The sequence below is a fragment of the Dermacentor variabilis genome, chromosome 2 (genome assembly GCF_050947875.1).
Source record: "Dermacentor variabilis isolate Ectoservices chromosome 2, ASM5094787v1, whole genome shotgun sequence".
NCBI lineage: Eukaryota > Metazoa > Arthropoda > Arachnida > Ixodida > Ixodidae > Dermacentor > Dermacentor variabilis.
In genome coordinates this window covers 99,716,779-99,739,078 of record NC_134569.1, presented here as the reverse complement: position 1 = coordinate 99,739,078, position 22,300 = coordinate 99,716,779, and the positions used below count along the sequence as shown (strand labels likewise).

General features: G+C 46.0%; 1 protein-coding gene across 17 annotated transcripts in view; it reads left to right on the top strand.

Moving 5' to 3' along the window:
- The window catches only part of LOC142572384 (uncharacterized), a 113,812-nt gene that overhangs the window by 52,820 nt on the left and 38,692 nt on the right, over positions 1 to 22,300 (top strand). For 15 of the 17 annotated variants that reach the window (XR_012826072.1, XR_012826073.1, XR_012826071.1 and 12 more), the window contains exons 10-12: positions 1,606 to 1,766; positions 9,612 to 10,149; positions 17,928 to 18,308. Coding sequence is in view for 2 of the 17 variants with exons in the window: in XM_075681465.1 (XP_075537580.1) it covers positions 1,606 to 1,766; positions 9,612 to 10,149; positions 17,928 to 18,748 (1,520 nt within the window). In the remaining 15 variants the exon portion in view is untranslated. Of the gene's footprint in view, positions 1 to 1,605; positions 1,767 to 9,611; positions 10,150 to 17,927; positions 19,815 to 22,300 lie in introns of those variants that run through there. The other 2 variants (XM_075681465.1, XM_075681466.1) reach the window with 1 other exon arrangement.

The window sequence follows — 22,300 nt, the reverse complement described above, 5'->3', positions numbered from 1 at the left end:
AAACTTTTGTTTAACCAATGTTTCGTGTTATCAAAGTTCGTGTTAACGAGGGGTTACTGTATTCATGCTTAGGCGGCACACTGTTTTTACATGTGTACACCTCATCAGCTGTGGCCATGCAGCTGTATTTTTTTGTGGGAATGACTCAATACAGAGATAAGTATGGATTTTCTTTTTGGTTATTATTGCAGTTAATAAATTTTTTGGCTGCAAGACGTCAACATAACCTTTATCGCCGTCATGAAATTAGTTTCCTGGTGCCCCGCAGCTCATGCCGCCACTCATTCAGCTACATCATCTTTCATAGATGGCTATGCGCTGCCATGTGTGTGCAAGCTATTTGCACATAGTGTGTACATTGTTGCTTCTGCGCTGCCCAAAGACTACATGGGTGTCTGACTGAAGCTTTCCATTCACCTTTTGCATGAGAACCTGGGGAGCTTTTCACCATGTAACCTCGTGCATGGCACGACATTTGGACAGCATGATATCGGCACAGTGCAGAGGCGTATTGCGTGGCATATTGGTCTCCTCCTTGGTTGTCTCCACAGTCTGTCGACTAAGCACCGATGAAATTCGCATGTCAGTAATTGTCCGATGGCGCGGTGCATATGCGTTTGTGCAAGATACGTATGCTACGTTGCCCACGGTCTCTGCACTTCATGCATACATGGGCACTTTGGCTTTATGTTGAAACTCACAGTTTTGTATTCGCAAAATGTTGCGTGTGCCACGGCGTGCGAGCCAACATCTGAGACTGCCTAATCTTGTAACATACGCTTGCAGTGAACCAAATTCCAGCTGCTCCAGACATGCTGTTTACATGCCAGCGATGACAAGCGGTGTAGCAAACAAATCTAAAATAAAGGCTTCCCAAGGTCTTTGCACATGGAGGTTCTGCTGAGCCGATACAAATTTATTTTTTGCTCATGTATAGTTCGCATCCATGAAATTTGGGCCCACCACCGTCCACTATTGCGAGAGCCCTGTCATTGTTAGACCTGAATATGACAGTTCTCCGAACATGATAAAACATATTAAAACTGAGCTGCCCTAACTTATTCTTATTTTGTTTGAGGTTAAAGTTGTAAGTTTTTGTTGTGCAAGCTGCCCGCCTTCCTCCTGCACCACATGACTTTTTTTTGCAAATGGGTATTATGTCACTTCACACACCACTCTCATAATGTACATCTACATCATGGCGCATGGGATGTAAAGAAAAATGGTACTTTCAAAATGAGACAGGGAGGCAAGGGCAGGGTGCTGCTACCTAGTCTAACTGATGCTCAACACCTTTCGTGTTCCCTTTCGTGAGCACTGTTCTCCCGATCATCTTGTGTACTAGACCAAAGAAACTGTGTGGTTTCTTTGTGTGTCTGTAATCTGTGGTGCTTCGCTCAGTATCTCGACCAGTGGCCTGCTGGTTCTTGAAGACGGCATTTCAAGGGAGCCGTAACATGCAATCATTCATCCCTTCGTGTTGCTAACATTGTGCACACCTCTCTTTTCGGCTGCCTTCTAACGGTTGCCGGCCACTCTCCCCCTGTTTGTGTGTCGCGCTGTTGCTGTTCAAGCTCTGTGCTGTCACTCCTCCTTCTGGTGCAGAACCTGACAGTTGTAAGTCTGCCGACGGCTCTGACAGCAACCCGGCTGCGCCCAGTGTGAACAGCCAGCAACTGCAGACCAACCTCAACACCATCACGGCTGCTTTCCAGAAGCATGAAACTCTCAGCATTGCCCAGCTAGCCAATTTGCTTAACATTAAGGTGAGCTCGTCGCTTGGCACAGCCCATTGATTTAGTTGTAGTTTTCTTTCCAAAAGGAAAGCAAAGCAACTGCCGGCATTATTACGGCCCCTTGCACTTTTTTCCTGTAATCCATCTCATCAGGTCCATGCTATGCAGCCTGTCTAGAGGCTATATCCTCTTGCTGAAGTGAATGCCCACACACGCACAGCATGTCTCTGAGGCATGAATCTCAACCATCCTTGATTGTGTATGGTTGTGGAAATTATTCATGATCTACCACTGTTTTGCATCAGAAGCACGCAAGGATTGAGTCACGTCTAACCATGTCCTTTGGTTTTCGATCACATGCACAGCTTGTAGATACTGGGGCTAGGCCAATAAGTAATGAGTGGCACCCCCACAGCTAAGTTGGAACCATTTGAAATGCATCTTTGACAGGTTCTTTGACAAGGCATCATTCAATGTGCTCATTTAACACATTGTGGTTCTTGTGGTCGAAATGCTAGCTGTGGAGTATGTAGTTGCTTTCACTGATAACTGCACGGAACACAGTCTGACTGTATTGCTGTGTTGCTCAGTGTAATGAAAGTGCCACAGCTAGGCTGAAAAAGTGCCAGATATATGTTCCATGTGGTTGCCACTTTACTGCACCAGCTGTCAACTTATAGTTGCAGGTGGGCTAGACAGGCCCCTGCCAATCCATTTTTTGAACTAATATACTCTACTAGTTCATCAGCGCACCATGTCACACAGTAGGTTGCAATGCATGGGTTTGGTGAGATGGGAGCGTAGCTCTCAAAGTATTGAATTATAGCTTGCGGTACTGATAACTTCTTAGCCTAGTTGAAACGTGGTGTAGAAAAGTTTAGACCAGGTTGAAAGAGCAGAATAGGATAGCTGTATGCTTAGGCCATTCAAATACGACGTGCAATAAAATTTGACATAAATAGGAATGATTCTGAAAAACAAAAGCCTAAAAAAAAAAACTGGAAAAAAAGAGGGGGGGGGGGCTGTGGCAGGTGTTTGTGTGACAGCGTCTAGCATGAGAGCTTGGATTGGCTTGCATGTTTCACTACAGAAGATGTTGCTTACGGTTGTTGTCTAGTTGTTTGGACTCTGTTAGAGGGCAGGGAAATGCTTCTAGCACATTTCAGAACTGAGCTGATCTGAATTGATCCATTCTGTTTGAATGTATACCCATTAATTGGGTACACCTTCAGATTCTTCCAAAAGTAAAAAGGAAACTGAAAAAATGTGTCAAGTGCAGCTGCTTTGCGTATGGCACATTCCTGCCTTCCTCTTGTTCTGCCTGCCACAAGCTGTCTTGCATGTTAAGACCAAAGCAAAATTTGGTGTACCTGTTACTCTGCTTTTTTTTGTAGCTTTTTTCTGCCTCTGCTTTCCCCGTTTTGAAATATTTGGAAACACTACCCTGAGGGAGGCTGTACCTGCATTTTATTGGTAGACTGGATGCTGCGCGAGGATGGCTCTGGTTTCTCTTGGCAATATTGATGAACCTCTCATAAAATAGCAAAGATAAATGTTTTATAAAACATTTGCAATAAGTGATACAGGAAACATAGTAAGAGTGTCAGTTGTAGGTTCCTATACCCGCTACCTTTGATGTCATATATTCTGTCGCATGCGGCCACTGTGTGTATGTGGCAGAATTGAAGGGAGGGAAGTTTCACCTGTATTGATATTCCTTGCTTACAGTCTTTTTCTGGTGATAATTTAAGAAATTTTTAGATGAAAAACTTGCTCCTCACGCAATATGTCCCATTTTTAGGTCCCTTTGAGTATTAAAAGAGACTTTAAAAAGTACTATGAGACCCTATGAATTGTAAGTTTGTTATGTAGAAGTTTTTGTCTTCATTCATCTGCGTAGGGCCTTTTAGCGTTGTGTGCTTGGTGTCTTTCTGTCTATACAGTGTGCTAGCGAGAGGAAAGACTTTCTGAAATGAAGGCTATTCAGAAGTAGTATGAAATGTTGGGCGAGTCGGTACGAGTTCATTTTTTGGCTAATGGTGGCATGGAAAAAAACAAAAAAGAATCATTCATTTCCAGTAAGTAACGCTTGCGTTGAAAGTTCACACTTCTTTTCACCACATTTCTTTTTTTTTTTCATCGTGTTTTCTCTAACACCATTGCTTTGAGAAATGAGGACTGCTTTAGCAGGATAGTGGGGAAGAGAGATGCTGGTTTGCAATATGTTAGTGCATATGTTATTGTATGGTGAAGTCCCATCCTGACTAGAATGCTTTCAACCCACCATACTCATAGCTTTGGCCAGTGGCTGCTGGCACAAACTTTATACAACCATGTCTTTTGGATGATGAAGTGGAAGTCGGGGTTGGGGGTTCAGTTCACGGCTCTGAGAATTTAGTCATAGAGTGCGTATACACTCGAACCTTGTTACAGTGAAGTCGCATCAGCCCGGAAATACCTTCGTTATGTCCTATATTCGTTATAAGCATAAATATAAATATTGACGGAATGAAAAATCTTGATCAGATCTAGGCAAAAATAAAATGCGAGTGGTATGTCTTCAGTGGGCCAGTAAAAGGTCTCCTGCAGATTTTCATCGCATGTCAGCATCTTGCCATGCCAATGTGAGGCACAGGAGCAGCGATAAATACCTTATTGAGCATGAAATGCTTTTAGCTCCCGTTGTCAGTGGCCTTCAAGTGACCTAGAGCCAAAAGCCGGAGCCGTTATCCTGGCACTTGAAATAGAACATCAGGCAAGTTTGAGAACAAAACAGAATCATCCAGGCAACCAGTCAAAACTTAAGGAAATGCAGTCTCTGGCCCCCAACCCTCTGTACAGGACCTCATTACATACGCTAGTTGCTGCCCAGACAAATTACAAAAGAAAATTGTCATTTCCAATAGCGACATTCAAAAGGCAGATACAGGGCACCGTACACTTCACTGTCATCATTTGGCAATGAGACAGGGTTGCCTGTGCTCTTTTTGAACGCCAGTGGTCTGCGAGTTCCGCGGCACAGGTTTTGCTTCCTCTTGAGAGATGGTGCCATGGTGTGTGGCGCCTCCTACAGGTGGTTTTCTTCTTCTAGCTGGGCAGAACACTCTGTCTCCCTGGTGTCTTTTTCTGCCTGTTGTGCTGCCTTCAGCTGGTGCTCTTCTAGCTGGGCAGTGCCCATATGGACCAGTGTGCAGTATGCTGTAGTGCGGCGTGGTGTGCCGTTACAAACATGCACTACATCCATTTTAAGATTATGGCTAGTATCATCTCCAACCATTCTGCTTTGCCGGTTGCCATTTCATGCCTACATCTACTCTTGATTGCGGGAGAGCCAGCATTTTTTTCTTTTTTTTCATGTATAATCTGCATCCTCGTATAACTTGCGCACCCATATACAACCCAGAAAGAAAGAAAAACAACACCAAAGTGTGCGCATATAGCCCACCCAAATTCACACAACGGTCAAATCTCTCTAAGAAGTCTTGCATATGTACGGCTCTTCCACATTGTATTTTCAGTTCGCGGCTCTGTTCCCCATCTCTTTGGCAATGCTGATAATACTCTGCTACACTGTTAAAACTCTGCCGCCGAGCACAGCTCTTCTGATGTGAATTCTGGTTTGTCGGCGCCAGCTGCTAACACGGCAAAAATGCAAAATGGCAAAATCATGAAGGAGGGGAGAGGGGGTCTCAACACTCGGGGCTGTGGTTCTCTGGCAGATGACGAAACTTGAAATGGGGGAGAACATTGCCTGAGGTGTGCATGTGTGGCTTTGTTTCAGTACCACATAAAAGCCCCTTCATCAGCTTAAGCTTTATTTTAACAGAAGAGGAGGAGAGCAGGTTGGCGCTACTTAACTGACAGCGGTGGTAGTAGTAGTAGTAGTAGTAGTAGTAGTAGTAGTAGTAGTAGTAGTAGTAGTAGTAGTAGTAGTAGTAGTATGGATGGGCTTTTTATGCCACACCTGCTGCCGTGAAGCCACACCTGAAGGCAAAATTTGCATATAAGGTGCACCCTGACTATACTGTTAATTTTGTTGAATTTTTGGTGCAGGTAACATGAAGACGCAGTGTATGTGTGCTTTGCATCTCTGCAAATAGGCAACTGTGCGATCCGTGTCATCACATTGGCTTGCCGACTGCAGTCGAACCAGCTAGATTGCTGGCCTCGACACACACGCTCATCCAGTATGTGTCATTTCAAGTTGCGTTTGTTGAGTTTCACCACCAGCAGACTTGTCGAACATGGAGGGGACCACACATGGATCCGCACTCCGCTACTATGGCCATCAGTCTAGCCTGTGTCTGATCTCGCTCTTGATCGCCTATATGGCCTACGAGTTCGAACATATTGATGGCAAGGATTCTGCAATGAGTTGTTACCTGCCACTCTGAAATGTTGGATGACTGCTCTGCTTAAGTCGCTAGGTCGAGCCAGCGCTGTTTTGGCAGGAGTCGGGAGCCAAACAAGTCGTTTCAAGCCAGTTGACACGGCAGCAACTTTGTACATGCCCGCCGTGTTTGCGGCATTATGCAGCGTCCGAAATTTTGATTATTCTAGTGCTTGAGGTAGGTGGATGTACCACAGGAAAGACCAAATACAGTAATCACACAAGTCCGAAAAATAAAGCTTCTGAAGAATGAGTTAGCAACTGTAGTTAACATTTTTGTTGCCAGAATGTACAGTAAAAACATGTTAATACATACCCACTTGATAATAAGTAATTCCTGTTTAAATATAGCAATCATGAATCCCCCACACTTTCCCCATACAACTCAATGTATTGGTTGACCACTTAAACCGTAGTATTTACTTCATTTTTCGGCACGTACAAGTGTAGAAAGTGCACGTACAAGGCATGCAGACCTTTCACGGACTCCATTCACCACCGATAGATACCATATTTACTTGAATCAAGGCTGGCTGCTATTCTAAGCTGATCTTCGAATGTCCAAAGCCAGGAAGGGGGAGAGAGAGAGAGAAAACTTACCTCAAATGTAGGCCAAATAAAAAAGTGAGGACGGCATTCACAAACTGAAAACAGCATTTATTCAGTATAAACGTGCCGAGCTCACTCTACGTCGTCATCGCTGCTAGCCTCGTCGCTATCTTCCTTATCGATATCACGTCCACGTTGTGGCACACGCAAAAAGCATCTCCCCTTGCCCTCTCCAACAATGGATGTTTTTCTCATCGCTGCTGAAGTCCCGCCCAGCTTGTAACGTTTGACAATTCCTCTGCGGCTGGCACAACTTTTCGTTTGAATGCAGCACTATAGTGGCATCGCCTGTTTGGTGCCTTTACGATAACGCCATGCCGCACACTGATACAACACAGGTCAAAAAAGCGACATCACTCTTGTACTTCAGTTGGCTACTGACGCAGCTAGTAGCGGCTGCAATACTGACATTTCCAGATGGCGCTAGCCATGCACCATATTTATCATTGTCGATTAAAAACTGGCAAGTATTTTAAAATCCTCAAATCTAATCTGTCGCTAGAGTTCAGTATATGATTATTTGAAAAAAAAAGAAAAAGACCATCGGCCTAGCTTTGAATAAGTACGGCACTTCAAAACATGGTGGCCATGATGAGTTTCCTGCTCCCATAGCTTCTTGCACTTCCACATCATCTACAGCAATGACGTGGAAGTGGATCATGACCCTTATGTATCCAACACGGCGTATGCGTTGACCGTCATGAAAGCATTCGCAGGGAAGTGGGGCCTCGTGGAGAAACTGACTCGCAACGTGGCCAAGTTTGAGGAAGTCGTCACTTTGAGGATGCCACGGCGGCAAGCGAACATCCCAGATTTTTTGCTACCTACTCACCAATAAAACTTATCTGCATGTGTGAGTGAGAATTAGTATGTAGTTCTTCTCTGGCTGGCAAGTTTATAGCCACTCATCTGCCATTGTCGGTTAATAAGTACATTGCTTTGTGCATACCTGATACACGTTCTCTGCCAACAACATATTAACAAAGTTTTGCTGTGTCATTTGAGACATCTGCAAACAAAAGTTTGCTTCTCTATAACTGATGCCTATAGTCGGGTACAACTTTACAAAAGATGGAGGCTCTGCCCAGATGACCGAAGCTCGACAGCCTCCGCAACTGAAATCGCCCCGCTCAGAAAATCGTGCTTATAAAATGCGTAATTCTCGGTATAAATAAAGACTTTTGTATTTTGATGACTGGTTTGGTAGAGCTCTTGTGATTGCAATGCTAAAGCACATGCCGGATTGCACGAGAGAAATAACCCCGTGCCTTCTACAATGTGCTGCATTGTCTTTTTAGCTTCACAGCAAGGGACAAAAGTAGAAAGAGCAGCTCTTCATAGCTTTTGCACTGGTTTACATGTACACGGCACATTTACTAGGTTGCTATTTAACAAGTACTTAAAAAAAAAAACAATGCATTTATCGAAACCATTACAAAACTGGGGCAAGACGACGACTGCGGCAGGAAAGGTACAAAAAATTATTCATTCATTGTTTTAAATAAATATTCTTGGTTTTAAATGGCATAAGATTTAAATTTTTTTTTTTGTTTCGTGTTATCGCAAACTCATTTTCAAGAAGGTGGTAGGGTTTTTTTTTTTTTTCCTCACTTTCTTTTTACAGCGACACAGTACACGAACATACTCGCCGCTATCAGTAGGCAGCAGACTTTGGCAAACTTTTCTTGTTGTAGCTTCACTTTGCAGCAAAACAAAACACCACAGAACAAACATGCAGGCTGTTTGTATGAATCGGTGTGTTGCCGCGGGATGCTGTTTTCAGACGAAGCATAGTGCAGTGTCAGCGATGCTCGTTATAATCTTTAGTCGCTGGATCACGGCTCAGAATAAATGCACGCTGCACAAATTGTGCATCGTAAGCTCGCAATAATATTACTGGCATGGTAGGCCATGACAAACAGTTTGGGAATTCACTCTGACGAGGGGCAGGCGCGCACGACTGACACGACTCAGCCCAATTCAAGGCACAAGCGGCCATCTTCTCCATCGGCAGGGTCACCGGCCATCCGGCTTATGGCGTCAGTCTAGAGTGCGCACCCATTGGTGGAGGCTTGTGTGCATCTGCCTTCAAGGAGTAAACACCCCTTTTTTATAAAGTTGTACCCGACTGTAGCTGGATACCACATCTTCAATTTCATTTTAGCAGTAAAATACTCCATTGAAATAAATCATGACCAAATTTTATATTTTGTTATATCTCGTAATTAGTTATATTCGTGTTTGCTCTGCTAAGATGCGACTGTGCATGTATTTTATTCATCTAAATTGTCATATGGAGGGCATTATTTTCTAGTTGTGCCTTTTTAACCTAGTTGGACACTGACCGAGCTACTGGTGGGAATAAATTGTCGATCTTGCTCTCAGTTTGTCCACAGACTGGCTTTAACACATGCCCAATGTACATAAATTGACTATCAGCATTCTCGGATAAACCTTCCATTGGTGAATGATCGGTATAGCATCCACCTTCCTTGGTGCAGTAGAAGTGCTTGGAAGTCTGTGTATGCATTATATCTTGGCACCGGCTAAATATAGAACATGGTGTCATTGGTATAGAACAAAGTGTCATCAGGGCCACACTAGTACAAACAGTGCATTACCAGCATTAGTGGTGCATGTGGCCACTTTGCATGGAGCTACTCTAAGGGTATAAACACTTTCCTGCAGGCCCAGAGGTTAATTCCTGCTTTCACAGCAGACTGTTGACTTGCCATTGCACCACTTTATGGAATTTCCGCCCCTCTTCAATCAAGAATGATTTGACTGGGTGAACTTTTGACTGAGTGCACTGTTTTCACAAGGGATGCTCCATGGCGAATGAATGTTCCTTTCTGTTTTGTGTTGTCACTGTGCAGGTTGATACCTCCACAAAGCAGCTTCTTGAAAACCTGAACATGCAGCTACTGCTGGCAGCAGCTGCCAAGCAGGCTCAAAAGGTGCAGATGGCCAGCCATCAGGGCAGGCAGATACAGCAGCAGCAGCAGCAGCAGCAGCAGCAAGTGCCTCCACCTCTTCAGCAGCACTCAACACCATTGCAACACACCCAGCCAGCAGCACAGCAACAGCAGCAGCAACCGCAGCCGCAGCAGCAGCAGCAGCAGCAGCAGCCATCCCCACAGCTTCTTGTGTCATCCTCCAGGCCTCAAGCTGACATGTCAAGGGTTGATGAAATGGGCGGGGGCTTGGAGCATCCCAATGAGACAGGAGGGAGCCGCCTAGCACGGCCACTGCAGGCACCTGTGCTGTCACCCCCACAGCCATCGTCTCGCAGGCCACCACCATCCCACCTTGTGGAGTCCCCCACACATTCTAAGTGGAGGAGTGGCGAATCAGTCCCACCTGCTGGCTCCTTGAGGCCACCTGTGCCACAGCACCCACTTCCACCTGCCTCTGGTGAGCCCACGCCTGCTGCCTTGCTTTTCTAGCATGCATCTGAAGTTCGTCTCTGTGTGGTGCACAGCATGCCCAGAATACAGGCAGAAAGATCAGAACACAGGTCAGGCAAACTAGCCTACCAACACATCCTTAGATCTACTATATTAGAACGTTTGGCACATTTCAAACAGGCTGAGGCACCATATGTCAAAAAGGTTCAGCAGGACCTATCTCACAATGACTGTTGATGGTAATTGGCTTATCATTAAAGCATTATAGCGACACAACGTATTGCCACCATTGGAACATCTTTTGTATGAGGTGTGTACTGCGGCGGTACTTTTCCCTAGGGATTCCCTATGAATACTCTGCTCCATCTAGCAGTGCCGTTGTGAAGCCTGTGGGGCCTCCGAAATGCATGGTATCCCGGTGCATGTTTCTACTGCACGCTGCTTGCCACTGCACTTGCTGCACCATCTATCAGTGCTGAAGTTACCGAAGTTGGCTTCAAAGAGGTTAATCAAAAAGTGGGAAATGCCTATTGGCACCTACCCCGTGACACAAGTTGGTATCAAAGAGGTTGATTGAAGAGCAGCAGCACAGTACACGTGGCACGTACACACTGCTCCAAGTCGGTGTGAAAGAGATTCATTGAAGAGCAGTACAGTCGCCGACTGTTTATTCGGACCTCACGAGGACTGCGGAAATGTCTGAATAAACAGGTGTCCGAAAAAGCAGATTAAGCAACACACACAAAAAAAATATCATTTATTTCCCCACACTTATTCAGGCTCGACAGTAGGCTTAAAGAAATGGTGAATGCGCCATTGCACGCTTTTCCATCTACACGCAATCCGATAAGCCCGGATCTCGGAGAGGGTTGTACGGTCACTATAGGCGGCTGAAAGCACAGTCACTGCTTGTACATGCTCCGCATGCGACGGCAGTGTAGCACATGGTGCGTCATCTTCTGACTCGGAGTCATCGTTCGGCGGTGCAGCAGAAACCTGACGAATGATCTCGCCATCGTCGAGGTCTGCGCATGTCAGTACCCCAGTGTCAGCACCTGTGAAACTGTCGAAGGAGACGGTGTCCGGAATCGCAATGCAACCATAGATCTCAGCAGAACATTTTCGGCGTCAGTAGGGAGCACATCGGAAGGCGACAAATCCTAGGCCTCCCGGCACCCGCTTGCCGGCATTCCCCAGCGCAGTCTGCGCGGGCCACGGAGTAAGACATTTAGGAGGTGAAACTCCCGTCAGCGCGAGCGAGCGCCGGTGACCAGATAAGGTCACAATTGTTGTATGCGTCGACGGGGCCGTATACAGTGGTGGCGCCATGCGGCGCGTCGTAGAAGCCGCAGTGAAAAAAAAAAAATGCAGCGTCCGGGCAGGCGGCTCCGGTGCGCTCTCAACGGCAGTAATTTCTTTCCCGGCCACCAGGCGCCGCCAGCACGATAACGGCTATGCGAGCTTGGGACCTTTTCTGGTCGCCGCAAACAGCGGAGTTTCCACTCCTAAATGTTTCTTGCTCCGTGGCGCCGGCACTGTCGGCGCCATTCGACATTTGACATAATGTTTCCGTATACCGCGTTGGATCACCACCACCACGCCGACACCAGTCGCACTAACGAAAAATGTGGCCTACTCGCAGCGTCGTGCACGAAGATAGAAACAAATCAGCTGCTGGATTGTCCTGACATAGCTTACTAAGTCGAGACTGGAACTGCTGTTGCCACTCTATCAAACCAGGCAGAAACGGTGATGATGAGCGGGGATTTACAGTAGCGCCACATCATGGGACAGCAAGGGGGCTCTGTTCAAAACAAAAATGGCGTTCAGCAAGTTGAATCATGCGGCGGTCAGAGTCTGTGCATGGTGCTCTTGATCGAGTTGGCTCAAGGAGTGTCCGAAAAATAAGACGAGAGGTTGCAAGGTGTTCGAACTTTCGGCAGTTGTTATACATTATGGTCTATGGGGAGTATGGCGGCGCTGCGAAGCAGACCGAATAATCGAGCTTGTCCGAATTTTTTGAGTCCGAAAAATCAGTCGGCGATTGTACATACCTTCGCCACATACACAGTCCTGCATCCCCAGTGGCCCATGTCTGTGTCGAAGTGATTAGTTTAAACGCGGTACATTAGGTACACAATGCCACAGCAGCCTGATGCCCTCAGCAGCCCCACACACTACACGTTTGACCAGGGACTACCCAGAGGCTCAGGTTTGGAGGAAAACTTTGGTTAGAAACCTGTATAGATACGTATGTATGCAATATATGTACATACGTGCATACATAGTTAGCCTTCTGGAAAGGTTTCATGTACCCTAAGAATGCTAACTGCATTAACAGCAGATAACAACATGCTGGAATTTGTGCATGATCTTTCCATGACATATAACTTGACAATTTGTAGTCGTAGCTAGATTACTGTTCATTAATGGTTATCAAACTGGGTAGCAGCAGTATTTTAGGGTTCTGTGAGCGGTCAAAGCAAATCCAACCCTATCCCGTTCTTCACTACTCATTTCCACAATGTCTTGAAATAAAGAAATTTAATATTATGTTTGTGATTTAAAAGGCAGCTCTGGCGATTTTTTGACCCTGTCAAGGTTGCGACATTTTTCGGTTCTGAGGCCCCCCCCCCTCCCCCCGCCACGCGTCTGATAGTATAATTGTTCTGTAAAAACGAAACCGAAACCTGACTGAGCAGCACACCAACGGGAAGGGCACACAAAGTTTGCCAGTCCTGCCGGCGCAGAGAATGAAAGCGATGAAGAGCAGACGCCCAGCTGATTCATGACTGCACCGAATCATTGGCACAATGTCTTTGGGAGTCACTGCACCAGCTCTTTGAAGCTGTCAAACAGTGATGGCTACGACTCCGACGAATTCAATAGCCATGAGTGGCCGTTCACATTCAACCTGCCACCACAAGAGCCATTGTCTAGCCCAACACATCACTCTGCAATATGAAAACCAAGGGTAGCTCTAACCACTGATTTGATTTGTGGCACTTGCTATTTTAGGTGTTTTACCCCTTCTCAGGGAAGCATTTTGCTTACTGCGTACAAGATGTTGAGCACTGCTTTCCACATTTGTATGTCAATTTATAGAGCGCACACTTTCCCTCGATGAATACCATTCAGAGTCCAAAGCACTCAGCAGTTCATTTGTTTACATTGGCATGGCACAGCGACCACTCGTCGTTTGCTTGACATATAATGAAAGTCGCCCATCAATGACATCAAGTAATAACAGCATAGCGAGACAAGCAGATTTTGTGCATATAAGGACTGTGGCACCACTTTGATTCATGCTGGTATGAGCAACTGGACAACTTCAAAAATGAGTGGGAGACAGTAGAACGCATTGTTATGCTGCCTATTTATCATTCTTCATACACTTTTTGGGCACACAATTGATGTGCTTTATAAAGTAGACATAGATTGAAAGTTTGTGTGTATGATTGTTCATTTAGAGAAAGCATAGTTTTCTCACGGAAATGCCGATGCTAGTACTGGTACCATTAACAGCTGAATGGGGTGGTTGTTTAAGCTGCAATATCAAAGGTGCCTCTGCTTGGTTTCTCGTTTTGAATAAGAGGCAAACATTGCACCATGGAAGCTAAGTAATGAGTCAGCATAACAATATGTAAAAATGCATCCATGTGCATAGTCACATTTAATTTCGGGAAGTGCCAGTGAGCACCCCTTCGAGAACAACAACGTACTGATGTTGTCGCTTCTTGTGTGTGCACTGTACGAAACTGAGAATAGTTTATTTCAAATCCATATTGTCAAAACTGAACTACAAAAGCAGTTTTCTTCATCCTAATGGCTTAATTAGCTTCAGGTCAGTAACTCATGTCCACTGGTACCAACTTAGCAACTCTGACAGGCCTAACCTCAAGGCTGAATGCGATCGACATAACTCACTGTGTGTGCAGCTTGTGAGGGCTGAAGTTCGTACAGCCAGCAATGCAACACCACGTGCCACTCATCGCTGGCCTGTTCACACAGAACGTACTAACTTCTCGAGTTAAATTGACAGTTATAATTCTGATGAATTCAATAGCCACGAATCGCCATTCGCATTTCAGAGCCAGCGCCCGTGCACTACATATCGTGCTGCAACATGAAGACCATGGGTATCCCTAACCACTGTTTTTATACGTGCTGCTTGGTATTTCAGGCGTTTTACCCCTTCCCAGGGAAGCGCTTCGCATGCTCACTATAAGATGTGAAGCACAACTTTCCCCATTTGTTTCCTCCAAGAACTCCGCTGACGGTCCAAAGCACTGAATGGTGCATTTGTTAACATCGGCAGGTACGGCAACCACTCGTCGTTCCCTTGAGATGTAATGCTAGCCACTCATCAGTGACATTAATTAGTCTAAGAACATATCGAAACAGGCAGATTTTATGCACCATTGCATCACTCTGAATCGCACTGATATGAGCGACCACACATCTTCATAAACAGTGAGTGGGAGACCGTGGCACAGCAGCGTTGTTATGCTGCCTACTTTTCATTCTTCATATTCTCTTCATGCACACAATATGTTCCGTAAAGTGCACATAGATGAGGACTCTGCCCGTATGATTGTTCATTAGAGAATGTGTAGTTTTCTTGTAGAAACGCCGATGCCAGTATAGACACTGTTGGCAGCTGAACGAGGCAGTTGTTCACGCTGCTGTATCGAGGGGCCTACGCTTGCTGCCCATTTGGAATACGAGGCAAGCAGTGCACCTCGGAAGCTAAATAGTGAGTCTGCATGACAATATGTAAAAATAAACCCATGTTCGTAGTCACATTTAATTTAGGGAAGTGCCGTTGAGTGCAGCGAGCAGCTTTCCGTCGAAAACGGTAACATATCGATGTCGATACTGCTCCGTGTCGTCGTTTCTTGCTTTTTGTGTATGCACTGTACGAAATGAGGAATGGTTTATTTCAAATGTGTATGGTCAAAACTGAACTACAGAAGGAGTTTTCATCCTGATGGCTTAATTAGCTTAATGTCAGTCGCCCAGGTTTGACAGCAGCAGACGCATGAACTACGCGACTGTGACATATAAGCTTAACCTCGGCGATAGGCATCGGCTCAAACACTGTGTTGCGGATGGCGAGGGCTGAAGTTTGTGCAGCCAACAATGCAACACCACTTGCCTCGCATCTCTTGCACGTCGACAGGAAATGCAACTTCTCGCGACACCTACTTCTCATACCATGCACCAGCTCACAATTGTCGACTCCTCGACGCTCTCGTTGCTGTCGTCTGCATGATCCCGGCATGCTCTGCATGGAACACTCCTGACATCATATACAATGCGGCCTGTAACTGAGGAGGAGGTAAGGTAGGGTGTTCCAGGCACCTAATTAAATTCATTTGTAAAAAAAATTTTTGAAACTCTTAAACCTGCTTTTTTGAGGATGTAACTGAAGTATTCAGAGGAACGTAACCAGCGAATTTCATCGGCATCCGTTGACATTGAAAAATCACCAGTGTTGCCCTTTAACAAAACCACTGCACGAAGCATCTGCACTTCAGTAATCAATGCAAGAAACCTATGCGGCAGCGATGTGCAACACATCACTGTGTGATTTGCAAGCTCATGGTGTCCACACAGGGCACTTTTCATTCGTGTCCTCCAAGGGCAGTTTCTAACATGTGTGGGAATCAACTCTGAAGTTCTGGAAGCTGAGAGCCACTTTCTAATTTAGAGGCATCAGCGTTGTCAACTCTTGCTGCCAACGGATGACAGTCTGACAAATGACAAACAAATGGCAATAAATACAGAAAGCATAATCGGCACACAAGAAAGCATAATGCATAAGCATTTCATAACACGTGGTAAAACAACTCTTAAATGAACACTAGCCACAGCAGAAATACAACACTTTTTTCTTACTCAGGCTTTTTTTTTTTTCTTCTTCTTTCTTTCTTTCTTTCTTTCTTTTTTTTTTTTTTTTAAATATATCGGCACTCTTCAATCATACTTGGTGATTCACATGGTCGTTTGCATGGGGGTCAAACTGTCCATGAGCGGGAACGAGGTTTGGGCTTTGTGTGATACACTGGAAGGCCTTCAAAAATCCTTTTGATGACATTAGGTTTCAGCGTGAGCTTGTGTCGCTACAGGGACGCAGCGTCGGTGTTTACTTGAAATTGTAGGTAGTGATCATGTCCGAGGTGTCAGAGTTTCACGCACAAACGCATATATTTGCATTCAAAGTTAAAACCACCACTTTCCTGCCACGGTATGTCCCGCTTTCATTTCTCCCGCTGCTCCTTGTTAATCGGTAAAGAAAACGACACCTTTTGGGTCATTCCATTGTAGCTGGAACAGCATCCCGGCATGCAACGCGTGTTCGGCATCGTCGTCCCACCCCACCACTTCAGCTAAACAGTCCACAGAGCTCAAAAAATAGTGTAGCACATGCACAGTATGCACTGTGTCAATCGCCTCATCTTGCATGGCGTAAGCATTTTGGTATGCAAATGATGCCCCTGAGGCATAGTGACACCATGTTGCGGCACTTTTGGGCAGTGTATGAACCTCTCCATAGCGTGACGGCGAAGTTTCTTGATCAGAAAACATGGAAGGACTCTTCTACCGCCAACCTGCACTGCTTCACCATGTTCATCCCTCACTTACCCCCATCAGCTTCCGGCATCAAGCGGAAACGACGTCACTGTTGCGTAAAGGTGCGAGCGTGCAACTAGCAAAAATTCAAGAACTGGGAAACCTGGAAGTGAAACTACTGAAAACAGAAACCCCCAGAGTGAAAATTGCAGATGCGGGACTGGTGTGAGCGACAAATCTGGGAACATCAGTACACGTCAAAGCTTGGCACTACTTAGCAAAAGCGGCTTTGGCACGTGAATGAATGGATTTTACTAATGAGCATCACTTGTTGAGTGCAGCCACCGTCAGACTGAAAGTGTGACCCAGAGTCGTGCCATCTTTCGAGAGGCCAGTCAATGCTGTGGGTCTCTGTTAAAAAGAGTAGTGCCCACTGTCCCATACATGGCCACTTTCCCCTACACTTGTATGAAACATTCTCGTAAGCCTTCTCATACCCTCAACACTCATGTTTCACTTGACTCTGTGGGTTGTAGTGAAAGTTACGGGTCCTGTGAATGGTCAACCAGGAATGAGAACTGGTTGCACGTTTCAGAAAGAGGGACTTTTAATCCTCTGGGCCCCCTTGTACTTGTGCTGTAGCATTTTGCCACAGCTTTGTTTCAATTATGTCTAGGCATACTCATGCGCAAACTGACAAACATGCTTCGAGGAATTTAAAAAGTTTGCAGTTCATTTCTCATTTTTGTTCTGCACTGCCTGTGTACATGTCCTGTTCCTTTGTGCTTCTATGTTCAGTTGCATGCTTTACTGTATCAGGTGGTTTTCGCATTTCATTGCATGTTTGCCAGTCCCATAGGTAAACCTGTCTTCCCCTGCTGTAGGGATAGAATTTACATTTCTATGGCATAGGAACTGTGGTTTCGCACATAAGTAAGGTTCCACATCATATTTAAGTGTAACTGCAAAGTTGAAGGCAGCATAAGCTCTATTAATGAAGACAAATGAATAATGGGAGATTAGGGATTACTTCTAGTGAGCAGCCATGTAGTCCCTCTTGCTTCAGGTATTCATTGCAGGAACAGGAGCCGCAATACAGCTAAGGATAAGCAGCTGAACGTCTTTGCCTATAGCAAAAATCTTGATAGGTATAACCTTTAAAGTGACATGGCTGAGTTCTATTAAAATAACATGGGTGTGTCGTTGCAGACATCCGGGGGCAGACCACCAGCCCTGGTGCCTACCTCTTCGACCGTGGGCCGTTGGGTCCACCCCTCCACATGGACGACGCCCATGGTGACCGTGCCCCTCCTGTGCTTCCTCGACGGATTGAGGCCTCCACCACGCACCGTGGAAGGCCACCGTCCCCTCCCATGCCTGTGCTTGGCCGAGGGTCAGGGGATGCCACTTCATACCATCGGAGAGGACCACCTGACGACAGTTCGCCACCCTTTGAATCCGTGGGTCTGTCTGGCATGAGTTCCACCGCTGCGCAACAACAGAGCTACACCACTTCAGGCGTCAAGGCTGCATTGGCGCAGCTGCTGGAAGCGCAGGGCTTTCGCGTAAAGAATCCCAGCAGCCACTCAGGTATCCCCACTACTCCTCCCCCTCCCATTCGTACTCCGTCACACCAGCGCCACCACCACCCCTATCAGGGCTTTGAGCCACGTGTGCGGGAAGAGGGAAGCGATGTTGGGTTTGGGGAGTTACGGGGTTATGAGTTGCCAGAGTATGAGCGGTCCTACCATGGTGGGCTGGAGTCTCGCAGGGGCCGAGATTACTACATCTCACCCCAAGCAGTGGTCGATGCGCGTGCTTCACGTTTGGGCAACTCTCCACCTCCACCGATGGGGCAGCAACTTCGGCACAGCTTGCTGAGGACGCCACCACCTTCCCATGTGCATGAGGTGTCGCCGCCAGATGCATACCCTTCCAGGATGGAAATGTCATCCTACAGGGGAGGAGGGCCTTCTAGAGGAGCCCCACCAGCAGACTTCAGAGGCGGCAGCCACAGGCCACTCCTCTAAGGGCACAGAGGTTCCCTCCTGTTATTTCATGCTGTGATGAGAGCTGTCAAGGTTTTCAGGCACAACCAGCAGGTTTGGATGCTTTATTTTGTGGGCCTTTTGACTGCACACTGCATTATATTTCTTACATAGCCACTCCAGGAACTGTGCACACTGTGGTGCCAAAGGAGTGCATTGCATGGGGTGGCCAACTTGACCCCTGAAGGGGCCACTACCTAGCCAGAAGAATTCAGTGCTTCACTCTCCTCTCCTGAGAGCAGACCAGAGAGTCTCATGTGCTATACTGGGCATGCTCATCTTTTCTGCTTTTAAAATATGGAGGCGTCCTTTTTTCAAAGTCATTCTGGTGTGCTACATCTTGCACAACAGTCCTGGCCAAAGGGTGTTCGTTTGTATTAATGGGGCCAGCTTTCCTATTTACTTGGCCAAATGATTACAGCTGGACTGGTTTACATGTTGCTACTGCTGCTGATGTCAGGTGTGACATCTGAGGGACTGCAAGATGGCAGCCTCATATTCCTGGCATTCCCCCTATGTTTATTTCCCAGTGCATTGTACATATGTATCTAGCAAAGCACGACTTAGTGTTGTGCTTTTCAGTAATACTGGACACACTTTCCATGTGATTTTTTTTTTTGTGTGTGTGTGTGTGCGTTTATGTGTGACAGGAACAGTATATGCCCAAAGGACAGCTTGAATGTCAAGCTTTCAAGGTGTGCTTCCCTGAAAGCACGGGTGTTCTCCCATCCCTGTGAAAATATCCATGTGATGAAGTTGGGCAACTGAAAGGACATGTCGAATCAAGGTGCTTCTTTCAGAGGCCGCAGGGTGGAGGAAAGACACGAAATGGGTGGTCTTCAGGCTTCACTGTAAGGCCTCTACTCTGATGCAAGGTCATCCAGTGGAGTGCACGCTGACAAGCATGCCATTTGCAAGGGTGCTTGTTTGTTAGCCATATGTGATTTTGGGTTGCCGAAGGCTGCATCGTGTGAGTCACATGTATGTAAAACCTGATTTGAGTAAAACAGGAGGTAACAAACATGTTTCTGTTTGAAACTTTTTTTGTTGCATAAGTGTAAGGTGGAAGCAACCCTTCTATTTTTTTTTAATTTTTTTTACTCGCGGACAACAGCCCGTGCTTCTATCTTGTACACACATACACTTAAAGTTAAGGCATTGCATACGTACATGGCGTCTCCCTTGAAGCTGTCATGTCAAAGCACTTGCAGACAAGTCTGCCTTGCGAGTTAGCCACACTAGGTGGCAGTTTTCTTTAACAGTATGAGCCACATCCAGAGAAGATCCATCTGAACGTAGATTCAGACAGATGGGAGAGCACAGGCTATGTCCCGCCAAAATCTTGCAACCTTGCAGCTTTGCCACTAAGTCGCTTCGTCACACAGCAATCCTTATGGCTTCCACCTTGGGTCTTCTGCCAAGCCGCCAGGATTTGAGGACGCCATCGTGTCTTTCGACATCACTCCTTCAGACTGTGACGTGCGAGATCTCTCATGCTGGGCCAAGTGCGCGTGCTACCGTTGTTTCTGTGTGTCAATCCTGACTGCCGTGCGAAGACTCTCTGGAAGAGAAGTGCATCCCTCGCATCCAAGGAACTGCACTACATGTTTACTTCAACAAAAAAATATGTTCTCCACTGTAATCGCAGTGTCAAGGTGTCCTCGGAGGTAAGCATTGACTTTCATCTTTCCTGTGTTTGTCCAACTAGGTGGTTCTACACTGTATAATGGCTGCCTGTGACTCTCCCTGTGCATTTATTTTCTGGTTAGACATTTGGAAGGTCAAGAGCTAGTATTAGTGCAATCCAGGCTTGAGTATAAATGCAAGTTTGGAAGTTCTAGATTTAAAGGTGGACTTCACTTATTATTTTGTAAAAATTTATAAACTAACGACCTTACCTGGGACAGCTTGTTCGAACATGTTTACCCTAGTAGAAAGCTTACATCTGGATAAGAAAGGAAGAAGCAATTGACAAGCACCTCGAACTGTTCCTAAAATCTCCTACAGCCTTGGGCATTGTCAGCCTGAGAATTGTCATAGTGAAAGAGATTTAACTCATGCAGGCTGTCTACTAGGCATTTTCACAACTATATGTGGCCAAACTGCACATAAGGCCAGAACTCATCTGGCCTGCATTACAGAAATGGTGTTCATCTACACAACTTTGCACAGGGTATATTAGCAATAACTCCTAGCATTTAACCATCGTGAGGTTTCACTCTGGGCTGTGAGGAAGAACTTAGTGGAGGGCTAGTATTTAATTTTTATCATCTGCAGCTCTTGGGTGCATATGAACATAAGTATGCGAGTGTTTTCGTTTTTTGAGCCCACTGGAGTGCAGTGCACCACAATACACTTAATAATTGCGCCATTGCTTGCCAAGGTGGTTGTATGGGTAGCCTGATATTGTGTGGCTATTGTGGGCCGTACAATTTGGTGCCAGTTCATCAAGTAAAGTGACTTTGTTGCACATTGTTTATAACTTTGCCTGTGGGCACACCCTCGAGAATTAAATCTGATTTGACATATTGCACAGTGTTCTCATACCCAGCATGACCCCATTGACCTAGAAGTGGCCTCTTAGTGGCCAAGCACAGCCTGCCACTTAACAATTCACAATTGCCACTTGCGAGCACTAATTTGATGCATTGTATAGTAAGCCTGATCAAAAAAAAGAAAATTACTGCTGTGTCATAAGCTGCCCACTGTTCCACTTTGAGTCCCCTAGATGCTGGCAAGGAAGTTTTGTGTTCAAAAAATATTTGTGCGGTACTGAACAATGTTTTGCATGCATATATTAGGGCTGTTACTGGGTGCCTGTGCTGCTGTTTGGGCTTAAAGATCTCTGGTACACCAATTTCAGAAGGAATCCACTGTGATGTGCATCTGGTGTGTGCTGGAAGACCTGGAAAGCTATTACCGTATCCACTGCTTTACTACTTCTAGTCAACAAAGTGGTTGCACTCTATGCTTATAATGGTTCAACATCATCTACCTGTGCTGGTAAACGCAAATATTGCTATGACCACGCCAACTAAGGCAGGACTTGAACAAGTGCTTTGACATGGCCAGCATGAATTGGCACACATCCCCTGTACTTTTCTTGTCCGGACACACAACACTTGCGCTCGTCGCGCGACTTCACGCGGTACATGGACAGAGAAACGCCAATCGGCTGGGCTGCATTGTGTAACCGGCGTCGCGCATCTTTTTCATTGTACATTTTTTCTCATCCTGCCATCGTTGGAATCCTGTACCAGGTGAGACCAACACCCGCGAAAAGTGGTGTCATCAAAACACGATCTAGCGTTGGCCTGTCATGCGCTCAGAAAACGTCTATAGTGTCAAGTGTTGTGTAGATGTTGCCAAAACCAAGTGACTCAGAATTGCAGCGGAGAAGAGGTGAATCGACCTTCGCGTACCGTTATATAATTATCGGCATGCACGTATATCGGCTCCACCTACAACTACATTCACGCATGCCTGTTTACTTGACTCTCGCTTGGAGCTTCTCGACCTCGTATAAAAGAAACT